The sequence below is a fragment of the Plectropomus leopardus genome, chromosome 1 (genome assembly GCF_008729295.1).
Source record: "Plectropomus leopardus isolate mb chromosome 1, YSFRI_Pleo_2.0, whole genome shotgun sequence".
NCBI classification, from domain to species: domain Eukaryota; kingdom Metazoa; phylum Chordata; class Actinopteri; order Perciformes; family Serranidae; genus Plectropomus; species Plectropomus leopardus.
In genome coordinates, this window is record NC_056463.1 from 22,559,784 (window position 1) to 22,578,702 (window position 18,919).

Here is an 18,919-nt window from a genome sequence, read left to right on the forward strand (position 1 = left end):
TCAGTACAAGAAAATTTGAAACTGAATATGAGAATCAAAATCCCTATTAGCAAAGGGGAATTATCCTTAAAATGTTTGGATATGGTGGAAAGAATAGAGCGCGTTGTACTGGGGCACAGTGTCACAATGTTCTGTACATTCTTCAGTTTCTACAAATACGTATCTATAAACCAACAGCATTAACCACCGGTCACTAAAACTAGTGACATTGTGTCAAACAAATTCTCTTCAATAAAATGCTGCATAGCATTATTTTCATGTGACAGAGCAGAAATATTCTATAGAGGAAAATTAGGGACACTCTAATATTTCATGCAAGTGTGATGAAAATACCAATATAGAATGGATTAAGCATGCAAAGCAAAGACTGAAAGGATGATGACAATTCTCCAGTGTTCATTTTCCAAAACATACTCTGGTAGTTGTTAATTATGATGAAGCAGCAAACTGTAGTAAATACTTGGGTTAAGGCACCAACGTAACAAAATTAACAAATTATCAAGGCCTATAGCTCAAGGTTCCCAAGTAGAACCCGGTCTGCATGCGGTGCCTGTGCTTAGTGAGGTAACTCTGTGGTGCAACAGTAAAACAAAATCAAAACGTCAACTTTAGTCTCACTTGGAGATCAAAAAATAAAATAAATTAAAATACTGCGTCCGATTCTTAAGGGTCGGAAATCTCACAAACTTATCAGCAGATATTCTTCAGGACTCCTTTCAGTCAAAATCAGGTGTTGAATACGTACAATGGCTCTGTGCTAATCCTAGCGCTAATCCACTATGTGTTTCGGTACAGTAACATCACTGGATCACTTCGGGGCAGAGCACTGCTACTGTATACACTTACACCCAGCTAATGAATAAGTCAAAGACGTTGACAGCCTCGTCTGCTTACTGACTTGAACTGACTGCTTAACTATAGAGGCCCAGACACAAAAAAAGTGTTTACACAACATCAAACTTCACAATCACATTTCAATGAAAGGTGCGCAACAACTGACGAGACATAAACAAGCATTTTTACTTGTGTCACAACTGTAAGAGTAACGGTATGTTTCAGAGATACAACTTAATGCCTTTTAGCAATACCCTGTTCACTGTTGAAGGTTTTGTTTTGAAAAGCATAGCGCTCTCATTGGTCAAGTTTTCAGTGGCTGCAAAGCTTGCAGAATGTAATTCAGAGTTTATAGACTCACTGTCGCTGATGGGGCAACATCAATGCGTCAGCCATTAGGTGCACAAGCAGAGAATAGATATTTTATGCTTCTGCGCTGCTGACCAAGTGAAGGCTTCATGCACAAACATACGCATAAACTAAATGCACAATGTTGTTCACTGCACATCTGAGATGAAGCTGTGTTTATGCAGTATATGCATATCTGAAAGCTGTCATACAGGGTAACCATTTTATAAGCCTTTTCTTGACAGCCACACACAGCTAAAGGTATTATCCCTTTTTAAATCTAACTTTGATGAAATGTTTTTAAAAATGCTAGTAAGACCAAACAGTGAAAACCAGCCACATTGGTTATACACTGAAATACAGAAATAAACTGCCATTTCAGACAAGACACATACAATATGTTACTTTATGTGCAAATAAATATGTAAACTGTTGCAGGAGCTGATGAATCATGCCCATTGAGCTAATAAAGTGCAGCAGAGCTGTCAGGATGTAGACCTGGCAAGGCTCTGGACATGATGTCTCCGGTGGAATGTTCAAAGACATTTTCGCAGACTTCTTACTGCTAAGACTGTGGTCCGCTGGACGACAGCGAGATTCCTCTCACAGGAACAGACGCGAGAAACCTGTACTGCAGAAGCTTAGACAGCTTCACTAAGAGGGGTTCAGCTGTTGGGTTTCTCGGGGTGCTGAAAGAGAGCACAAAGCTCCTCACATGTCTGCGTTTCCACAGAGCTGAAATGGGACTCCATGTTCCACGCCAGGTCTGCTGACAAAAAGTCATCCATGACCGTTTGTGTTTCGTTGCTTGTTAGGAAGAGGTGTCCCAGGCCTTCTGCCTGGCTGGTCACAGTCTGTGTCTCTGTGCTGTTCAGCAGCCTCGCATGCTCGCCCTGACTCACAGGCGTCTGAGCAGGGAGACCTGTGGCAAAGGAGGGGAGATCCGTCTGTGTTTCTGTGTCTGAAGACTCTGTGCTCATAGAAAAGCTTGAATGTCGTAGGATGCTGCTCAGGGGCATGTGGCTTCCGGCGTTCAGCAGGAAATTGAGGTCAGTCTGAGTCTGCGTATCGAATAGCTCCAGGTCGCTGGCTTGGGTTCGACTTGGGCCCTCGCTTTGGTCCAGTTCATCCATAAGGAGGAAGTCCGTCTGGGTCTGGATATCCAGAGACTCCAGAGGCGTGTCACCACCCAGCCCTCCCAGCTCACTCTCCTCTGTCTGCGTCTGGATGTGCACAGCATTTAGAAACTCCTCAAAGTCAAAGTCAATGCCGTTGTGTTGCTCCTGAACAGTTCCCAAACCTGACCCACAGCCCGCGGAGGCCTCTGTGAGCACCTGGTGGCCTGACATGCTGTCAGACAGAATATTTTCTAAGTCGTTTAACAAGGTCATTGTTTGGGTCTGGTTATCTGCCATGTTGTTTGAGTTTAGCTCATCTGTCTGCACCCCAAAACACATACCACCAGCCGACTTTGAGTCCTCATATATACTGCTTCCCGCAGCAGTGAGGGTGTCATCTATCTCCAGAGCCGTCTGAGTGGAAACGCTGAGGGAGTCACTGCCAAATAGCTCAGAGCACATTATGGCCTGGTCCTGAGCCTTCTCCTCTGACTGTGGCATCGCAAAATATGTCTGTGTCTGCCTGGTTCTGTAAGGGGGCACAGATGAGGAGGTGCAAGGAATCTGACTCATGCACTGGCTGTCCGTCTGAGCTCCAATAGAAGATGTAGCTTTGGCCCGGGAGGAGAATGTTTGGGTTTCAACACTGACTGGCAGGAGGATTTGTGCACTCACGCTGATGTCTGTTTGGGAGCAGGACGACACCGAGGACTCGCCCACAGAGCACAACCCTATTCCCTCCCCAACCCCGACTCCTGTGGGCATTTTTGACAAGTACGATTTGTCAGTCTGAATATTGGTGGAAGTGCTTCTTCCCCGTGCTAGGCTGGCTGAGTCGTCTGTGCCCGCAGGATCCAGACTGACCTGCACTCCTGTGCTAATAGGCCCCAGGCTGGAGCGGGAAGTAGGCATGCTGTCCTTGAAACCCAAACTCTTAGCATCAAGTTGGGGTACCACAGCTCCCGTGGCTTGTGGCAGGAGGTGGAGGGTGCTGACTGAGCCTTGGCTGTCCACCGCCAGCACTACAGACCTCAGAGCCCCGCTTTCTGTAGATGGAAGCAGGACAGGCAGATGGGCCAGCTGCATCACAGGAACGCTGACCAAAGCCATCTTCGGCTTTGGTAGGAGCAACTTCTGCGGGCTCTTACGGGTGTTGGAGTTCTGATTCACCGAGTCTGTGTGATGAATAGCTGTATCAGAAGTGAGAACGCTCTCTGTCAGCTCTTTACCAGCAGGCATGATCGGACAGGTTGACTCATGGATCTTAACCTTTTCAGAGCCACTTAACAGTTTCTCCATCTTTCGCTTTTTTACGGGAGGAATTCTGTGAAGAAACAAAGCAGATACAGAGAAAGACAACCAAATTAATCTTTTGTCAAACCTGAAGCAAAGTTTCAAAATCACTCTGGGGTGTGCAGGTACCTGTGCTCTGTAGGAATCTCGTGACCCGTCCTGTAGATATGCGAGAGTAGCGCAGCCCTGCTAGCATAGGGGCAGCCACATGTACAATGGTAGGTTTTCCCGCAGTCCTCTATGTGCCTCTTTAGGTCCCACTCTGTGCTGTAGCCATTGTTGCACTTGAAGCACTTGTGTTTCTTCTCTGCATGCATCTTCATGAAGTGCTAAAATGAAACGTGCATACAGTTTCTTTAAACTTTTTTTTTTTTAAGTTTGCATACTATTTTTTCAAGTAACAGTTGGCCGAAGCATTGTGAGAGGGGTTAAAGATCTTAGAGGATTTTATTAAGTACAGGTGGGCCACTAAATAATGCAATCAGCATTTAGCATTTATCAACACGTGGCAGTAGCAAAGTATTCAGGTATAATCACGGCCCTCACAGCAATTTTAAATGGCCCTCTGCTTGACTTTCAAAATATACTATGGGTAATTACACAAAATTGGTTAATCAAGCGTGATCACTTTTTTCATTTCATTTTTCATTTTTTTCCATTCACCTCACAATAGGTGGGTTTCCAAAAACCTTCAAATTGTACAAACTGAAATTGTGAATATAAAATATGCCTAATGGAAACATGTCCATTTCTAAAAAAAAACAAAACAAAAACACCCATTTATCACAAAAATGTTTTTACGCTCGCAGGAGGAGGACGCACGCTGGAGTGCTATTTTAAGCTATATGAAAAAATAATATTTCCCAAACTGCTGTGGAAACACCTTTTTTTCACTTTTATAGGTGACATGATGCTATGGCTATGCACCTGTCAGTAAGAACTTGCTCCCTTAGATTGATGCAGCAAACGCTACAAGAGGTGTTAATAAATCGCATAACTCTTCAAAAGTTGAACACATCATCTGAAAGTTTTGAATCCACAATTCCTCTGTGAAATCGTGGACCATCACCTCCCAGAAATGCCTCATACCTGGCCGCTCCCACGTATAAAGGGCTTGCCTTTCCATTATTGCTCGCATCACACGCTTTTGTCAACTCGATTGGAAATAATGACGGCTAGTGTGGTGGCTGCAATAGAAATTAACCTGCTCTTTGAATGTTATCACGAGAGGAGAAGTCGCATAACATCACTTTGTGGAAACGCAGTCATCACAGAATTGTGTTTTATCGACGTTTTGAAAATATCACTGAGGTTTGCACAAATCTGTAATGGAAACCAACCTAGTGGCAGGACTATAATACAGCTTGTACACATGCATCAAGTAGGATCTAATGGGCTCTCAACAGACAGTGAAAAGGCAAAGAGAATGGTTACATGGCCACAGCAAAAGTGTTGTTTGTGATATTTTTAATCACTTATTTGATGAAAAAAGCAGCTGGCCCCCAGGTATATTCACATTATGTAATCTGGCACCCATTCAAAAAAAGTTCAGACACCCCTGGAGTAATACATTAGGAGCTATACCATAAAACTGACATCTCATAATGTTACTCTGTTGATCCCATGGGTAGGTTCACAGATCATTAGAGGGAATACTTACTTGTTTAACCAGAGAGAACTGGGAGAAGGGTCTGTTAGGCCCCCTGGGACAACCCTCAATTGGACAGCAGTAAAGCTTCTGAGAGCCCTTCATGTCCTTTCTGACCGTAGGATTGACCATACCATCCTGAGGGGGACGATCGAGTGAAACACAAAGAGGGAGGACAAAGGAAAATTAGCATTTTGGATGTTTTTGTGCAAATAATATCAGTATGGCTTAAGGTTCAGACACTTTCCACACTGAATGTCCACAGACAACTTCATGCAGACGCATACCCAGTTCCATTCATAGTACTTAAGGGTTCGCATCAGGTTAGCTCACCATTTGCCTACTGTCTACATTGGGTAAAACTGAAACTACGAAAATGCGGCGGGTTCTGGAGTGAATGTCTGTCAAATATCTAACTTAAAATTAACTTCACCATGTTGGGGCAGCTGCAGCTAGCTTTACCACAGTGTTTTGGACAGGACTGGAGCGTGAAACAAGAGTTTGGAGCATGAATAGTTTGCATGCTTGCTATGTGCACAGTTCGTTCGCTCACAAAAAAACAAAATAAAACAAAACAAAACAAAACAAAAGGGTTGCACTCGGACATCTGCACAAGGGTCCATGTGGACATGTGTGGATGACGACATTCACATCATGTGGACCAAAAAAGGACCCCTTCATACGCAGAAACTCTGAACTGGTCTATAGTGAGTGTTAAATAAGTTAAGTTCCTTAAACACCATAAATATAAGCAACCAAAAGAAAGGCCTGTAATGCTTTCAGCTGTTTTGTAAGTTAGCAGTCTAACAGGGTTACCGAGTGACTGGCAATCAACATCTTAGCTGATGAATTGAAGTTTTTCTTGACCTACGATATTTCTTACAGTAACTGCAACAAAAAGCACTCAGTGACAACTACAGTGTACAATTACAATATGTTTTCATATACCAGTTTTTATTTATAGTTCAAAGGCAACATTATGATCCCAGAAAGTAAAAGTGATGGTTGTACATTGCAACGGTTTCCTTCATCAGAGTGGGTAAATATGTAAATATGATAAGTATATTAAAAATGTAACCTTAGCAAAACACGCATGCACAAGCACACGCGCGCGCGCGCACACACACACACACACACACACACACACACACACACACACACACACACACACACTCTTCTACAGTAGGCTCTTCTTTACATAACTGAAAATGAATTAATGAGTGGGGCAGTACATGGGATATAAGCGTTTGCTGTACAACTGCTCCTCTTTCAGTCCTAAGGCAGACTTGCTAAAGCAGCTGTCAGCATACCGTATGTTAAAAAGTCAGTGGATAGCATGTTTATTGCACAAAACAGCACCTACACTGAATGTACACTGCATGATAAAAACAGACAAAACCATCATCCTGCATAATTGTTACTAACACTGCAGCCTTCCACTGGTCAAGGTCACCTCGATCTGCTGTAACACTGGAGGGAGCAGAAGAGCTCAAGCTGACAAACACCCTCTGGTTTATCATAAGAAGTTAACATAAACAGACATTTTGCTAAAAATGAAAACTGCAATTTGCCTTGATCACATCATCTGGTCAGAAGCCTGAGTCATTATAAGTCATCAGTCAGTAGCGGGCTGTAACCCAAAAGACAAAGCAAGCCAGCATTCACTGACTTCGCCACACCAGGGTTAGTCCGCAGCCCTTAAGTGGCCATCACTGAGGTTGAATCCTTTTTCTAGGGGACTGTGCAATGCGGTGATAAGTCAGAGTAATAGCCCTCTGCTTCTCCTTACTGCTGAAGTCAGTAATGGATAGAAAGACAGCTAAAAGCCAAGCCAAAAACAGTCACATTAAATTTGTGAAAAGAGTCTGAACTCTGTGGTCAGTGAGTTCAAATGCATCAGTCTTCATGACTAAAAAGACACAGACTGGAGGAGTGAGTGATCAGCAAAACATTACTGCTGTGCAACGATGCAGTAGAGCTACAGCGGTGTTTAAGTGGATGTAATATAAACACATATGGTGCCTCACATCATGCCTTAATCCTGCAGTCAGACGTGATGAATTATGCAGAGGAGGCATACTGAGTGAGCTTTCCCAGCATATGAAACTGCTGTCATCATGTCAATCAGAATGTCATTACCACAGCTGACTGAAGTTTGACATCACTATGGATTAAAAATAACACACTGCTCCCTTCCTTTACTCTCTTTCAACCCCTTAAAAGTCCAGTGTGTAAGGTTTACAAGCATCTGAAGGTGAGGTTGCAGGACTGAAACTTCTCCCATGTGCAAAGCATTTAGGGGTACGATGGTAGCCAATGCAAAAACATGAATTGCCTAACCTAGAGCGGTTTTTCATTTGTCCATTCTGGGCTACAGTGTAAAAATGGCAGACTTCATGGAAGAGGACCTGCTCCATATGAAGATATAAACAGGTCATATAAAGGTAATAGAAACACAACGATTCTGATTTTCGGGTGATAATAAACCAATGAGACCATTGTTGGGAATATTATATGCCATCTCTGCCAACAGGTGCCCCACATCCTACACATTACTACTTTCAAAGCAGAATATGTGATGCAATTGTGGTTGCTTTTACTCTCAAAGTGGCTGACGTGCCTTTTAGGATAAGGATCAGTTTACTGTAGCTCTTAATGGTTTGTTTAAACAAGAAATCTTTTGGCCCCGGAGCAAAAAGGCCAATATTTCAGATATGAATAACAGACTCAATATACCTAACGGTAGGCCTGCCTTAAATCTGTATGGTAGAACCACCAACTGAACCTTTAAACACTCTTCTAGTTGGGCCACATGAACTACTTCCTAATTCAAATTCTCACATTCACCTATTTTAAACAAAGAGCTTAGTCTTTTGCAGGACAAAAGGCAGCCTTACCCAGCAAAGAGCTTCATTCATGGAGGGGAAACAGTGAATTACTGCCGCCTACGAAAAAGCCCAGTCCAGAGAGGACATAAGAACCAGGGTCAAAAGCCTTTAGGGACTGTTCGTTATTTATGAGAGGGGAGGGGTGGTGCCAAACAGGAGAGCCACTTCAGGTATTTTATTAAGAACTGGGGAGGCAGTTGATTTGGCTTTCACTGTCAGAAATGTTGAGATATGTTTAGATATGGTGAAGGGAGGGTCATGCATAACTCAGGGAGCAGGGCTCCCACACATTTTCATAGACAAGATTTCCAAACTTTTCCATGACTTTTTAATGACCCATTATAAAAATAAAATAACATTTTTAAAAAGTGCCCCATTTGCCAGTCATTTTTACAACATCTCCGATTCAAATTCAGGATTTAGACATAATTTAACCCAGCTGGCATACAGAAAAAGAGAGATGAACCCAGTGAGATAATGGCACGAGCATCTCATTATCTCAAGCAAAACACTGTTTCACAGTCACATATTAGGGCTATGTCACATCGACAGCTACGGAAAATGAACTTGCCGCTATGTTACATTAATGTGAACGGTTATCCAAAGAAGAATATTGCAAAAATAAATATATATGTATATATATATATACACATCAACTTCTTTCTAAAACTAAAAAGAATTTTGACAAATGCCACGATTTTTCCAGGCCTGGAATATTATAACATATATAATATATGTTATAATATTGAAATTCCATGACTTTTTCCAGGTTTTCCATGACCGTGGGAACACTGAGGAAGGCTCAAGGAAAAATATTTGTTGCTCTGCAGAAGGTTATGATATTACAAAAAACTATTCCCACCCCAGCACCCCCCTACTCTATTAAATAAAGTGCAGTCCCTCGATCCAAATGCTCTGACTGTGTCCACTCTGCTGACTGTTTAGTTTCGGCAGTGGACTGTAAATTAGACGCTGGGAGTCATCGGAGCTTGTGTGGCAGGCGAGAAGACTTCCCCATCATCATCATTAAATTGAAAACTGATTTATCACTTCACACCAACGTAGCAGAGCCAAATCAGTCACTCCCCAAATTCCTGATCACATACAGTCAAGTATGCGAAATTTAACGCTCAGGGTGCAGATGGACTTGTATCGATAGATGCAGTAACGTTAAGCATCACTCGTCACGTGCGATAATCAGCAGCTAACGTTACCTGATTAGTAGATAATCAGGTAACGTTAGTAACGTCAGCTAGCTAACTGGCTAGCTCGCTAACTGCAAACGTAACTGTTACTAAATCACTAAACGGAGCTTCACTTACACTCTTACAACTTTTACTCGAGGTTTACTCTAATGTGTATGCTAAGCGTCTTCACCATGTGCTAGCTAAAACCAAGTTGTGATGGATGACTTGCGTTTTCCAGTTTTTTAGCAACGACTGCACAGCAATGAGTTAGCCAACTTAGCATTTTAGTAACATGAACGCCTAAAACCATATGAGCATCAGCCAGGTAAGGCTCACCTTTATCCTGTGTGACTTCACAAGATGCATGTTCAATGCAGGTGTGTTGGGGAGAATCTTGCCACATCCCTCCACGGTGCAGAGGATGTTCGTCCTCACTTCTTTGGTCAGCTCCGTGATGGTGGGTTTTATTATGTCCCGCGACGGCGTCAGGGACTCTTCTTGACATTTGGGTCTGTCTGCGGTGGCGTTTTCTCTGTTATTCGTCCTGCTCGTCGCAGAGGCGGCCATGTTTCGGTGTTGACAGTCCATTTGTGTTTGGCAGGGAGCCCCAGCAGCAGCATTGAATGGAGAGTGGCATAACAACCCTCAGCTCTGCCTGAAAGGCTGGTTCGACATCTTCGGCTGGGACAGCTGAGCTACGTCACATCCGGTACAATATTCAGCGTCCGTTTTACAAAATAAAGTGTACAATCAAGCATTAGTTTTTTTTTTCTAATTTGGCTGATATTCTTTAGACTTTGTAGTGTATATGCCTGTTTGTGTGGTATTTCTGTCCCTTACTGACAGTCTGTTTGAAGTTTTCCAGAAAGAAGTGTTCTTTTGGAGCCTGTTCAAAACATTGATCAAAATTACATTATTGCCAATATGGACTAATCACAGATATTGTGGTATTGTATTCGAGAAATTAGAAACAGAATGACGCAGGGAGTTTTTTAAAAAAAAGTGTCAAAATTACATAAATTGTCCACAATAAATGGTCCCACTCACTACATGTCTTAAGCTGTGTTTGAAACCATTCCCTATATTTTACCTCCACATACCACAATGCAATGTGGTCATGCATTTGCAGAGGAAGAAAATTGTCCCAAATCTCATTCAGTTATTCCTTTAATAGTTCACTATTTAATACACTACATCAATGGTGAGTGATTGACGTTTTTTTTTAAACACAGCTCTTAAACCCTGCTTTCAAATTAATTTGTTTCGAGCAGCCTAAAGTTTACAGGCCTGTGTGAGTATTAGTATACATAAATAACCTTGGATGACAAAACAAACTTAAAAGCAGCCTGCAGCAGATGGTTGATGTACTGCAGTGATTAATTAGAGCTCCTTTTCGCGCTGGTGGTGAAATCTGTCCCTGTCAGGAAGTATTTGATAGAGGCAGAATTAATCAACTGTGGTGGCTGCTCCAGCAACATTATCACCTAGTGGATATTTTCATGTACTACATTAGCAGGAGTAGCTGCATTTATTGTTAGAAAAAGATTGCAGTTTTTGTATTGTAGTATGAAACTTGTAGAATCACGTTCACAATAAACTACTGCTGACCTTTAAGGGTAAGTTTAAAAAAATATCAAGTGTATATATATCAGATGAAAAAAATGAAAACAGTATTAAACCTTTATATCTCAAAAATGTGGGAAGAGGGTATGAATAAAAACTTTTCATTCATTTTTTTTTATTATGTATGTATTTCTATTTTATTTATTTATTTTTATTTGTTTGTTTAACTGACTTATCCCTCCTACTTACACAGAAACACAAAAGATTAAGTGGAAAATGTTTAATAGTTTAACACATTGAAACTCCTGCAAATCAAGCAACTCCTTTTTTATTACATCCAAATGCAAAAACAGAATATAAACTGTTATTTGTTCTGTTTCAGTCACAATTGAATCATTTGATTTTTAATACACATTGCTTTTATTCAAATATACATAGGGATATACAAGTTATTAGATCCTACATTATTCAGGTACATATTCCTTGTGTAATATCATTTGCTTGACCTTGAAATGACACTGAATGATATTAGAAAAATCATCAATAGGACCAAATGGAACATGTTAATAGCCTAATTTTATCAAGTCAGTCACACAAAAGCTGCTGGTAGCAGCCTGTCGTTTGAAGTAACAATGTGGCTGGGCACTGGGAAGCTCACAGAACAACATATATGAAGAAAGACATGATGAAGAGAGCACTGATCAGCCCAGAGATATGGACTGTGACAAACAAAAGATGTTCCTGAAGAGACGCCAGTCAACTGATTTCCTGGAGCGCAGCCATCCCACAGCCATCATGGATTGCACCTATGTGGATGTAAATATCAGATGTGGCCATTGGGTTCTATTTTTGATTATCATATTCATCTATTTAGGCTGAAGGTTCACAGTTTTGTTACCTTGCAGTAGGTTGTGCTGACAGGAAGACCGACATTGGATGCCACAACGACTGCGAGTGCTGAAGTTAGCTCAAAGCTGAATCCACTGATTTGAAAGAAAACATGTTAGTGGGCTTTGACTGTCAGATATATCCAAATTTTAGTTGTTGTAAATGTGGGGCATACCTGGAGGGTGTAATGGGTGTAAGGTCTTTGCCTATGGTTTGCAACATTCTTTGGCCCCATACCCAGAGTCCAGCACAGATACCCACTCTGCTGTAGAGAAGCCACCAAATGGGTGTTGGTGCGTTGGACACTACAGAGCCGCTCCTATACAGAAGCCAGAGAGCCACCAGTGGACAGATCGCATTAATAGTGATAAAAAAACAGCTGATGTAAATACTCCTGGCTCAGTGGGGTGAGAGTCTTAGACATGTACAGCACTGTTGTAGACTCTACACCTTTCCTGATCTTGCTTTTTGTTGTCTTTCCTTTCTCTGTTATAGTTATTGGCTGAATCCCAGTTCCTCATAAGTGTCACTACCCCTGTTTGCTGGAGTGACCTCCAAAAACGTTGTGCCTTTTCACAATATAGTCAGAAGGGGTAGGGCTGAAATCTTTACCTAGGTGATGGGACAGCACTCATTATGTCATCATCAGCCTGGATTGAATATACCACACAAGAGCACATGGGAATAGAGCTTGAAAAAGCTTTATTAAGCATGAAAAATAGCCACAAAACAGCATTTTAAATGAGAAAAGATAAGCATGAATATATATATATATTTATTCTTACATATCTTTTCACTTATGTTTTGGTACATGTAAACATGTATTTTTTTATGAAACAAAAACATTTAAACAAACATTGCTACATAAAGTGTATGATCTTCCAGAACAGCATGATGAATAAATGTTTCAAAAAGGCCCAGGAAATGCTGTACTTCAATCAGTGTCCTGTAACAGATGAAAAAAAAGTGATTTATTATGTCATGCTTAGAAGAAATATAAAAGTATACATTAGTGGGGAAATCAAACAGTCTGGTCACTCACTCCCACAGCTACTTGACAGTCCACTCGTCCCTTTTGTGCCACTGCGTTCCTCAGTTTTCCATAATGCTGAGCTGAATGCGGTCACATTACGGTTTATTGTCAAAAACAGGATAATGTCAGTTGAATGTAAAATCCCTTCAGTCAGAGCTCTGACAGACGCACGTGGACATTACGCAACGTCGCAGGTGTGTTTGATTTTGGTCATTAGCATACAGGGCGCGTTGGACATTAAATGAGTTAAAAGTTAAGGTAGATGCAACCTTTTTAGAGATATGTCCGGAGACAGTGACACTAACCATAACTCACACTGAAGCAACCTAAATTTGACTGTGTCGTTGCGCATTTAAAATATTAGGTTCGTTCCAGATGAACTGCGTCTCGCATGGACTGCGCACGAGAGCAGGAGGCCGCAGCAGGAGGCGGTGACAAAATGTTATACAGGCGATCTGTGATTTCTGTTCATGGTTCAGCCTTCATTTACATGAATTCTAACGTATATTAGCATCATATCATTTTGCTGCTGTATATAAATCCGCTGAGCACATCTGTCACCGCCAAATTACATCAATAAATCAAAACCATTATAACAGCTCAGATCAGTTAGACAGCCTCTGGTCAGGGCATAAGGTTTGTAAATGCAAACTTATTAGGAGCTTGTTTAATAATTTTATGCACTCCCACAAGACCTCTCATGTGCTCCACAACACCTTTATGTAACACTGTAAGTGATGAAAAAAAAGAAAAAAAGTAAAATGATGTGTGTGTGTGTGGGATAATACAACATGAAATTGACACAAGTTACAAACTCAAAGAATATTAAAAAGCCTGCTTATAAATACAATATGGACACATAAAAATGGCGTCAACATGTTACCACTTAAATACCAAGATAATAAATTGCCGATTATGCATTGCCAACTACTGACTTATTTGTAAGTGTAAGCCCACTAAGACACATTAGTTGATTCTTAAGTCCTAAGAGTCATGGCTCTTCTGAACCATGTTAACAAGGAGACTGAAGTTAGAATGGTAAAGCAAACTGTGGATTAGACATGGCAGGCCAAACTTTGAATCCTTTAAATCAAACACCTATCATTCATCAGTTCTGCTGCTGCCGTGTTTGTGAGGAGGGACCTGGTCCATTGTCTGTGATTACAAAATAATTCCTTCCTTTTAGAGGAATAGATGAGAGCAGAGGTGTGACAGGGGTGGAGGCAATTCCTGTAAAATATAAAAAATAAAAACAATTAATTACAATTATGTTTACCTTTGTTGATATGGTTAAAAATTAAATATAAACAATTCAGGGAGAGAGGGGATATATATATATATATATTTTTTTTTTATTATTATTTTTTTTTAATGCACTGACCATGATTATTTAGGATGGATACAGTATTAAATGTCAGTATGTGTGTGCCCTCTTGTGGTCATTTATGGAAGTGCCAGGATTATGAAACATTCAAAACTAATCACCATGTTAGAATGATGTGGCAAAAAAATATTGATACCTGAAGATGCACAGTTTCTGAGTGACTCCAGGAGGTTTGTGCTCGCAAATTTGACAACACATCTGAAGGGTTCTTCCCGCTCTGTCATGGTTTTGTTGGTGTGGTCTCTGAATTTTGTCTCCAGCTGAGGAAAGGAGATAAATCAAAATTGAGAAAATCACAGCACAGAGGGATTCTGACCTCTAGCATCTTTGAACTAGTGAGACAGCAAGTCATGCAATTTGTATTTTTGATTTTAATTTAAAAAAATGAATTGCTGAAACTCAATATTTTAAAAACACAAACATGCCTCAGGATACCTTGTAAACTGCAGACTGTAGCTGAGGTAAAATCCCTCCACCGAAGGCCTCCGAGGCCATCTGAAGTCTGTTTGCTGCAGGCTCAGCTTGTTCTCTTTCTATGTGTGGGTCTGTAAATAGAAAGAAAGCCAAATGAATAAAATAACAATGCAGAATTTTAGCAGGAGTTCACATTAAGATCAAATACATTCAGCTAATCAATCAAACAATGTTAAATATGTGTGACATCATATAAAAAATATTAAGGTGGCCTTGTCGGACTAAAAGATTTGACCAACATACGTGAGACGGTGTGATTATTTTCTGCAAGAGGGCTGGGATACTTGGTGGGAAACACCTAGAAACAGTAAAACACAGAGTCAAAATCCATCCAACGAACAACATTCATAATGTAAATCAGTTCAATGTTTTTGTAAATTATATCCCACAGTTGGTCTTTTCATAATAAAGGAAGACCTCATCCGGGGTTATAAGGAGTTAATATTTAGCTGAAAGTTCCTTTTTGTTCAGTGGCTCCCTTGACACAAACTGTGTTCATTATGTAGCCAAAAAAATGTTAATATATTAGGCCGAACAGAGTGAGATTACAGACTTAAGGGCATGATCATATCCGATCAATTAGACAACTATTAAGGTCACAGCAATCCCCCATTTAAACTTCATCATCTAAACCACTAAGATGACAGTAAAAATACTGCATTCATTCACAAAATAGTGCAAAGGTCAAACTTGATCCGGGAAGTAGTTTAACACCATCACAGATATTTACGATTTATAGGCTGTAACACCACAGAAAGAACTTCCCTATAATGGAAAAACATCATAGCGTGATGCTTTTAACAGTTCATCGTTACATTGTAAAAGTTTTGTGTGACCAATAATAAACATACGGTAAAATAAAAAGGTAACGCTTGAAGTGCAGTTGAGGTGAATAAAGGGTGAACGTGGCAATTTTCATTTTCCCTCAGCTGGTGGTCAATGAGGTGAACAAGACAATAAAGATAATTATTCATCAGAAACTCTTCAGTACAAGATGGCAGACGTCCGTGACCAGACAATTATAAACGCTCCAGTGCTAATCAGCCATGTTTGATTAAGTGGGGAGGACAGGGCATGCAGAGCTTTGTATGGTGCGTGTAGTTGGAAATTGCTTACTTGTTGATACTGCCTCATCAGTAGGTCCCTGATGGCAGTGAGCTTCCGTCCACTGAGGTTAGCGTCCTTGACAGCTTGATGTCTGGTGGACAGAACTAAGGCCTGCGGAGTACATCACTTCGTTAGGGGGGATTGGAAAAAAAGAAAAAATAGCGGCCTGTGCAAACAACATCATAGACTGAAAATGAAACTAAATCCTCACCTGGGATAATAGTGGTTTTTGTTTTGAAGTCAGGCTGGTCACAAAGACATAAGGGGTTTGAAGATAGTGAACAACATATGTTGGTTTCAGGTGGTTGGGTCGAGAGTATGCGTCTCCCCATGCAACCCGAATCCATACAGCTTCATCTGTGTGCTTCTTTATTTTGACAGACACCTTGAATGCAAAATCAAAAGCAGGCCGTTAAATACAGAGAAGCCCATGCAATGTCTTTCAGTGATGCAAGAATAAAATTCAGAAGACTTTGTAACTTGTGTGAGGAAGAATTTCTGGCTTACATTTCTTACGAGCTCTTTGAGGTGAGCCTTAAACTGTTCCTTGAACTGCGTCAGCTCTACAGAGTGAGCATCATCTGGAGAACAGAGAAAATAATTAACATCGGAAGAATATTGGTTTGAATAGTAAAGTCAGCTTTAAATTCCCTGTATCAAAACCAGAATATAGATGTGACAGGGTCATACGATGTGCAAAAATGTAACCTTGCTTTGTACCTGTACGGTGCCTTGCAAAACCCCCCCCCCCCCTTGGCGTTTTCCCTATTTTGTTGCATTACAACCTGTAATTTAAATTAATTTCTATTGGGTTTTTTTTGTTATGGACCTACATAGAGTAGTCAGAAATGATGAAGTGAAATGAAAAAAAAAAAAAAAAAAAAAACAAGTTTCAGAAAATTCTGAAAGATAAATATATAAAAAAGGTGAAAAAGTGGCCCTATGAACACATCCAAAACTCAAGGACCAGGCAAGAAGCACATTAAACAGAGACAACAAAGAGTCAAAAGATAACCCTGGAGGAGCCGGAAAGCTCCACAGCAGACTTGACTGTCCATGAGCTCATTTTGAGCTGTACACTCCACAGAGCTGGGCTTTATGGAAAAGTGTCCAGAAAGTTCAGTTTTAGTCTCATACGAACAGAATACCCTCCTCCATATCTTTGTAGTCTCCCACCTTGCCTGGTCCTTGAGTTTTGCTGAGTAACCCTCTGTTGGCAGGTTTGTTGTTGTGCTGTATTTCTAACATTCTGTAATAACGAATTCAATGCAGCTCATTGGGATGTTCAAAGTTTCAGATATTTTTCATGAACTCTGTCCCCGACCTGTTTGGAGAGCTCTTTGGTTTCTGTGGTGCACTTGTTTGGTGGAAAACCTTGCTTAGTGGTGCTGCAGACTCTAGGGCCTTTCAGAACAGATGTATACAAACTAAGGTCATGTAACACTTAGATTGCACACATATGTACTTTATGTAACAATTTATGTGACTTTTGATGGTGATTGGTACCTCCAGGTCTTATTTAGGGGTTTAATAGCGAAGGGAGTGAATTCATACGCATGCACCATGCATTCATTCAATGCATGTATTTTTCATTCAATTTAGTTACAAGCTGTAATGCAACAAAATAGGAAAAAAAAAAAACTTCAAGGGGGTTGAATACTTTTGCAAGCCCTGATCCCACCAGCAGTGTAGTGTTTGGTTAGAATAAAAAGCTGCAGACTTTCAGCCCACAATGGTAAACGTGTTAATCATACCCTCTGGGTCCATGAGCTGGAAGGCATACCACATTCCCTGGTTTGGATTGTCAATGACATCTGAGCGACGATGACACCAAAGAGAAACATTATTGGATTGACATGGTATGATTAACGTTAGCAAAGGAAAATGAGAAAATAATTTAACTTACAAATCATCTCGAGTTCTGTGAGGTGTTTCACTGCAAACTCATTTTCCTGCACAGGAAAGAGGCGAGGTTAAAAGATTAACTGAATACACAATAAATGATTTCCTACTGTTCAAAAAACAAAACAAAACAAACAAACAAACTGAGAAGTATCTGTTAATCTCAGGTGGCGTAACAATAACCGTGGTAATGCTGAGTATAACGATAGCTAACACGGCCCACTTTTTTCCAAGCATTTTAAAAAACAACGCGCTGATAACAGACGTTAACTACCAGATTACGGGTTTTTACACTGTACATTTACTTTTGTGTACAAGAAAAGCTCTGTTTACCTCGCAAATTGCTATTAGTTTTTCCGTTATCGCCCATTTGGTCTGAGAGAAATCCACTGACTGCTGCTGGGCTCGACTCAAACGGCCCCACTTCTCCAGCGTCGTTTCCAGCATTTGCGTCGGTATCCGCCTGACGAGTCGCTGCAGAAAACGTTTCGTAGAGTCATCCATTCCTACTCAAACAATTGTTGTGTCTAGCTTCAAAGTTAAATTAGTTTTTGCTCGTTTTAAGCAGTCGGCTCCGTCCTGTTCAGTTTGCAGCGTCAGCGGCAAATTCCAAACAAACCGCCTACAAGAGAACACACGAATCAACCAATCAGGTAACAGCAGAGAACCTCTCGCGCCTCCTGTGGCGCCCTCTGTTGTGTTGGAGTGGTAGTACTTAAACTATTGCATTGGGTTGATTTGATTTGAATTGAATTGAATTGAACTGAATTGAATTGAATTGAAAATGTAATAAGTAACGTTACAGTTTTAATTACTTCATCATTGTAATGAAAGTCATTAGGCCATTTTTGATTACTTTCTGATAAGTTAAGGTTACTTTATTTGTACCCTTAGGTAGATTTGATAAAACATGACAAGATGATAAAAGATAAAACAATTAAAGTATTCAGATTTAATAAATGCACCATAAAAAAAAAGGTTACCATGGTTCTATCTACAAGGAAGTACAAAAAACCTTAGTGGTCTGGGTGCAGTATACATTAAAAGCATGTCTGATAAATATTCGAGGGCTATTACATTGAGTGATTTAAACATCAAGAAAAGGATCTTAAAATGTATTCTAAAACTAACTGGTAACCAGTGAAGGGTCTTTAGCACAGGTGAAATGTGGGCTCTCCTTCTGGTCTTGGTTAGTACACGTGCTGCTATTATAGTTATTTCATTAAAACCCTCTTCTAAATCAGTGTTAAAG

At 40.6% G+C, this 18,919-nt stretch overlaps 2 protein-coding genes across 3 annotated transcripts; both read right to left on the reverse strand.

The window, feature by feature from the left end:
• Nucleotides 1-119: 119 nt before the first annotated feature.
• On the reverse strand, nt 120-9,982 carry atmin (ATM interactor). Its single transcript, XM_042502521.1, has 4 exons — nt 9,653-9,982; nt 5,254-5,379; nt 3,723-3,922; nt 120-3,624 (listed from the first exon to the last, which is right to left on the reverse strand). Exons 1-4 carry the CDS (start codon nt 9,902-9,904, stop codon nt 1,848-1,850), a joined length of 2,355 nt encoding a protein of 784 aa, XP_042358455.1. The 5' UTR covers nt 9,905-9,982; the 3' UTR covers nt 120-1,847.
• A 2,699-nt stretch (nt 9,983-12,681) lies between these two features.
• Nucleotides 12,682-18,265, reverse strand: cenpn (centromere protein N). 2 transcript variants are annotated; one of them, XR_006105918.1, is made up of 11 exons: nt 18,001-18,265; nt 17,672-17,717; nt 17,520-17,579; nt 16,273-16,346; nt 15,977-16,150; nt 15,775-15,876; nt 14,902-14,956; nt 14,620-14,729; nt 14,321-14,444; nt 12,810-14,030; nt 12,682-12,713 (listed from the first exon to the last, which is right to left on the reverse strand). XR_006105918.1 is itself a non-coding variant. In XM_042488409.1 (10 exons), exons 1-10 carry the CDS (start codon nt 18,169-18,171, stop codon nt 13,909-13,911), a joined length of 1,038 nt encoding a protein of 345 aa, XP_042344343.1. In that variant the 5' UTR covers nt 18,172-18,265; the 3' UTR covers nt 12,691-13,908. The 2 variants fall into 2 exon arrangements, 1 of the variants encoding a protein (XP_042344343.1); XM_042488409.1 differs by having other exon boundaries at nt 12,691-14,030.
• Nucleotides 18,266-18,919: the final 654 nt, after the last annotated feature.

Excerpts from the sequence above, each read along its gene's own strand:
- atmin (XM_042502521.1), bottom strand. The coding sequence starts at position 9,904 with ATGGACTGTCAACACCGAAACATGGCCGCCTCTGCGACGAGCAGGACG. Across the intron at positions 5,380-9,652 it reads TGAAGTCACACAGGATAAAG|GATGGTATGGTCAATCCTAC; the intron begins GTGAGCCTTACC and ends CGTCCCCCTCAG. Across the intron at positions 3,625-3,722 it reads GAGATTCCTACAGAGCACAG|AATTCCTCCCGTAAAAAAGC; the intron begins GTACCTGCACAC and ends GTTTCTTCACAG.
- cenpn (XM_042488409.1), bottom strand. The coding sequence starts at position 18,171 with ATGGATGACTCTACGAAACGTTTTCTGCAGCGACTCGTCAGGCGGATA. Across the intron at positions 17,718-18,000 it reads AACTAATAGCAATTTGCGAG|GAAAATGAGTTTGCAGTGAA; the intron begins GTAAACAGAGCT and ends TTTCCTGTGCAG. Across the intron at positions 14,957-15,774 it reads TGATGAGGCAGTATCAACAA|GTGTTTCCCACCAAGTATCC; the intron begins GTAAGCAATTTC and ends TACTGTTTCTAG.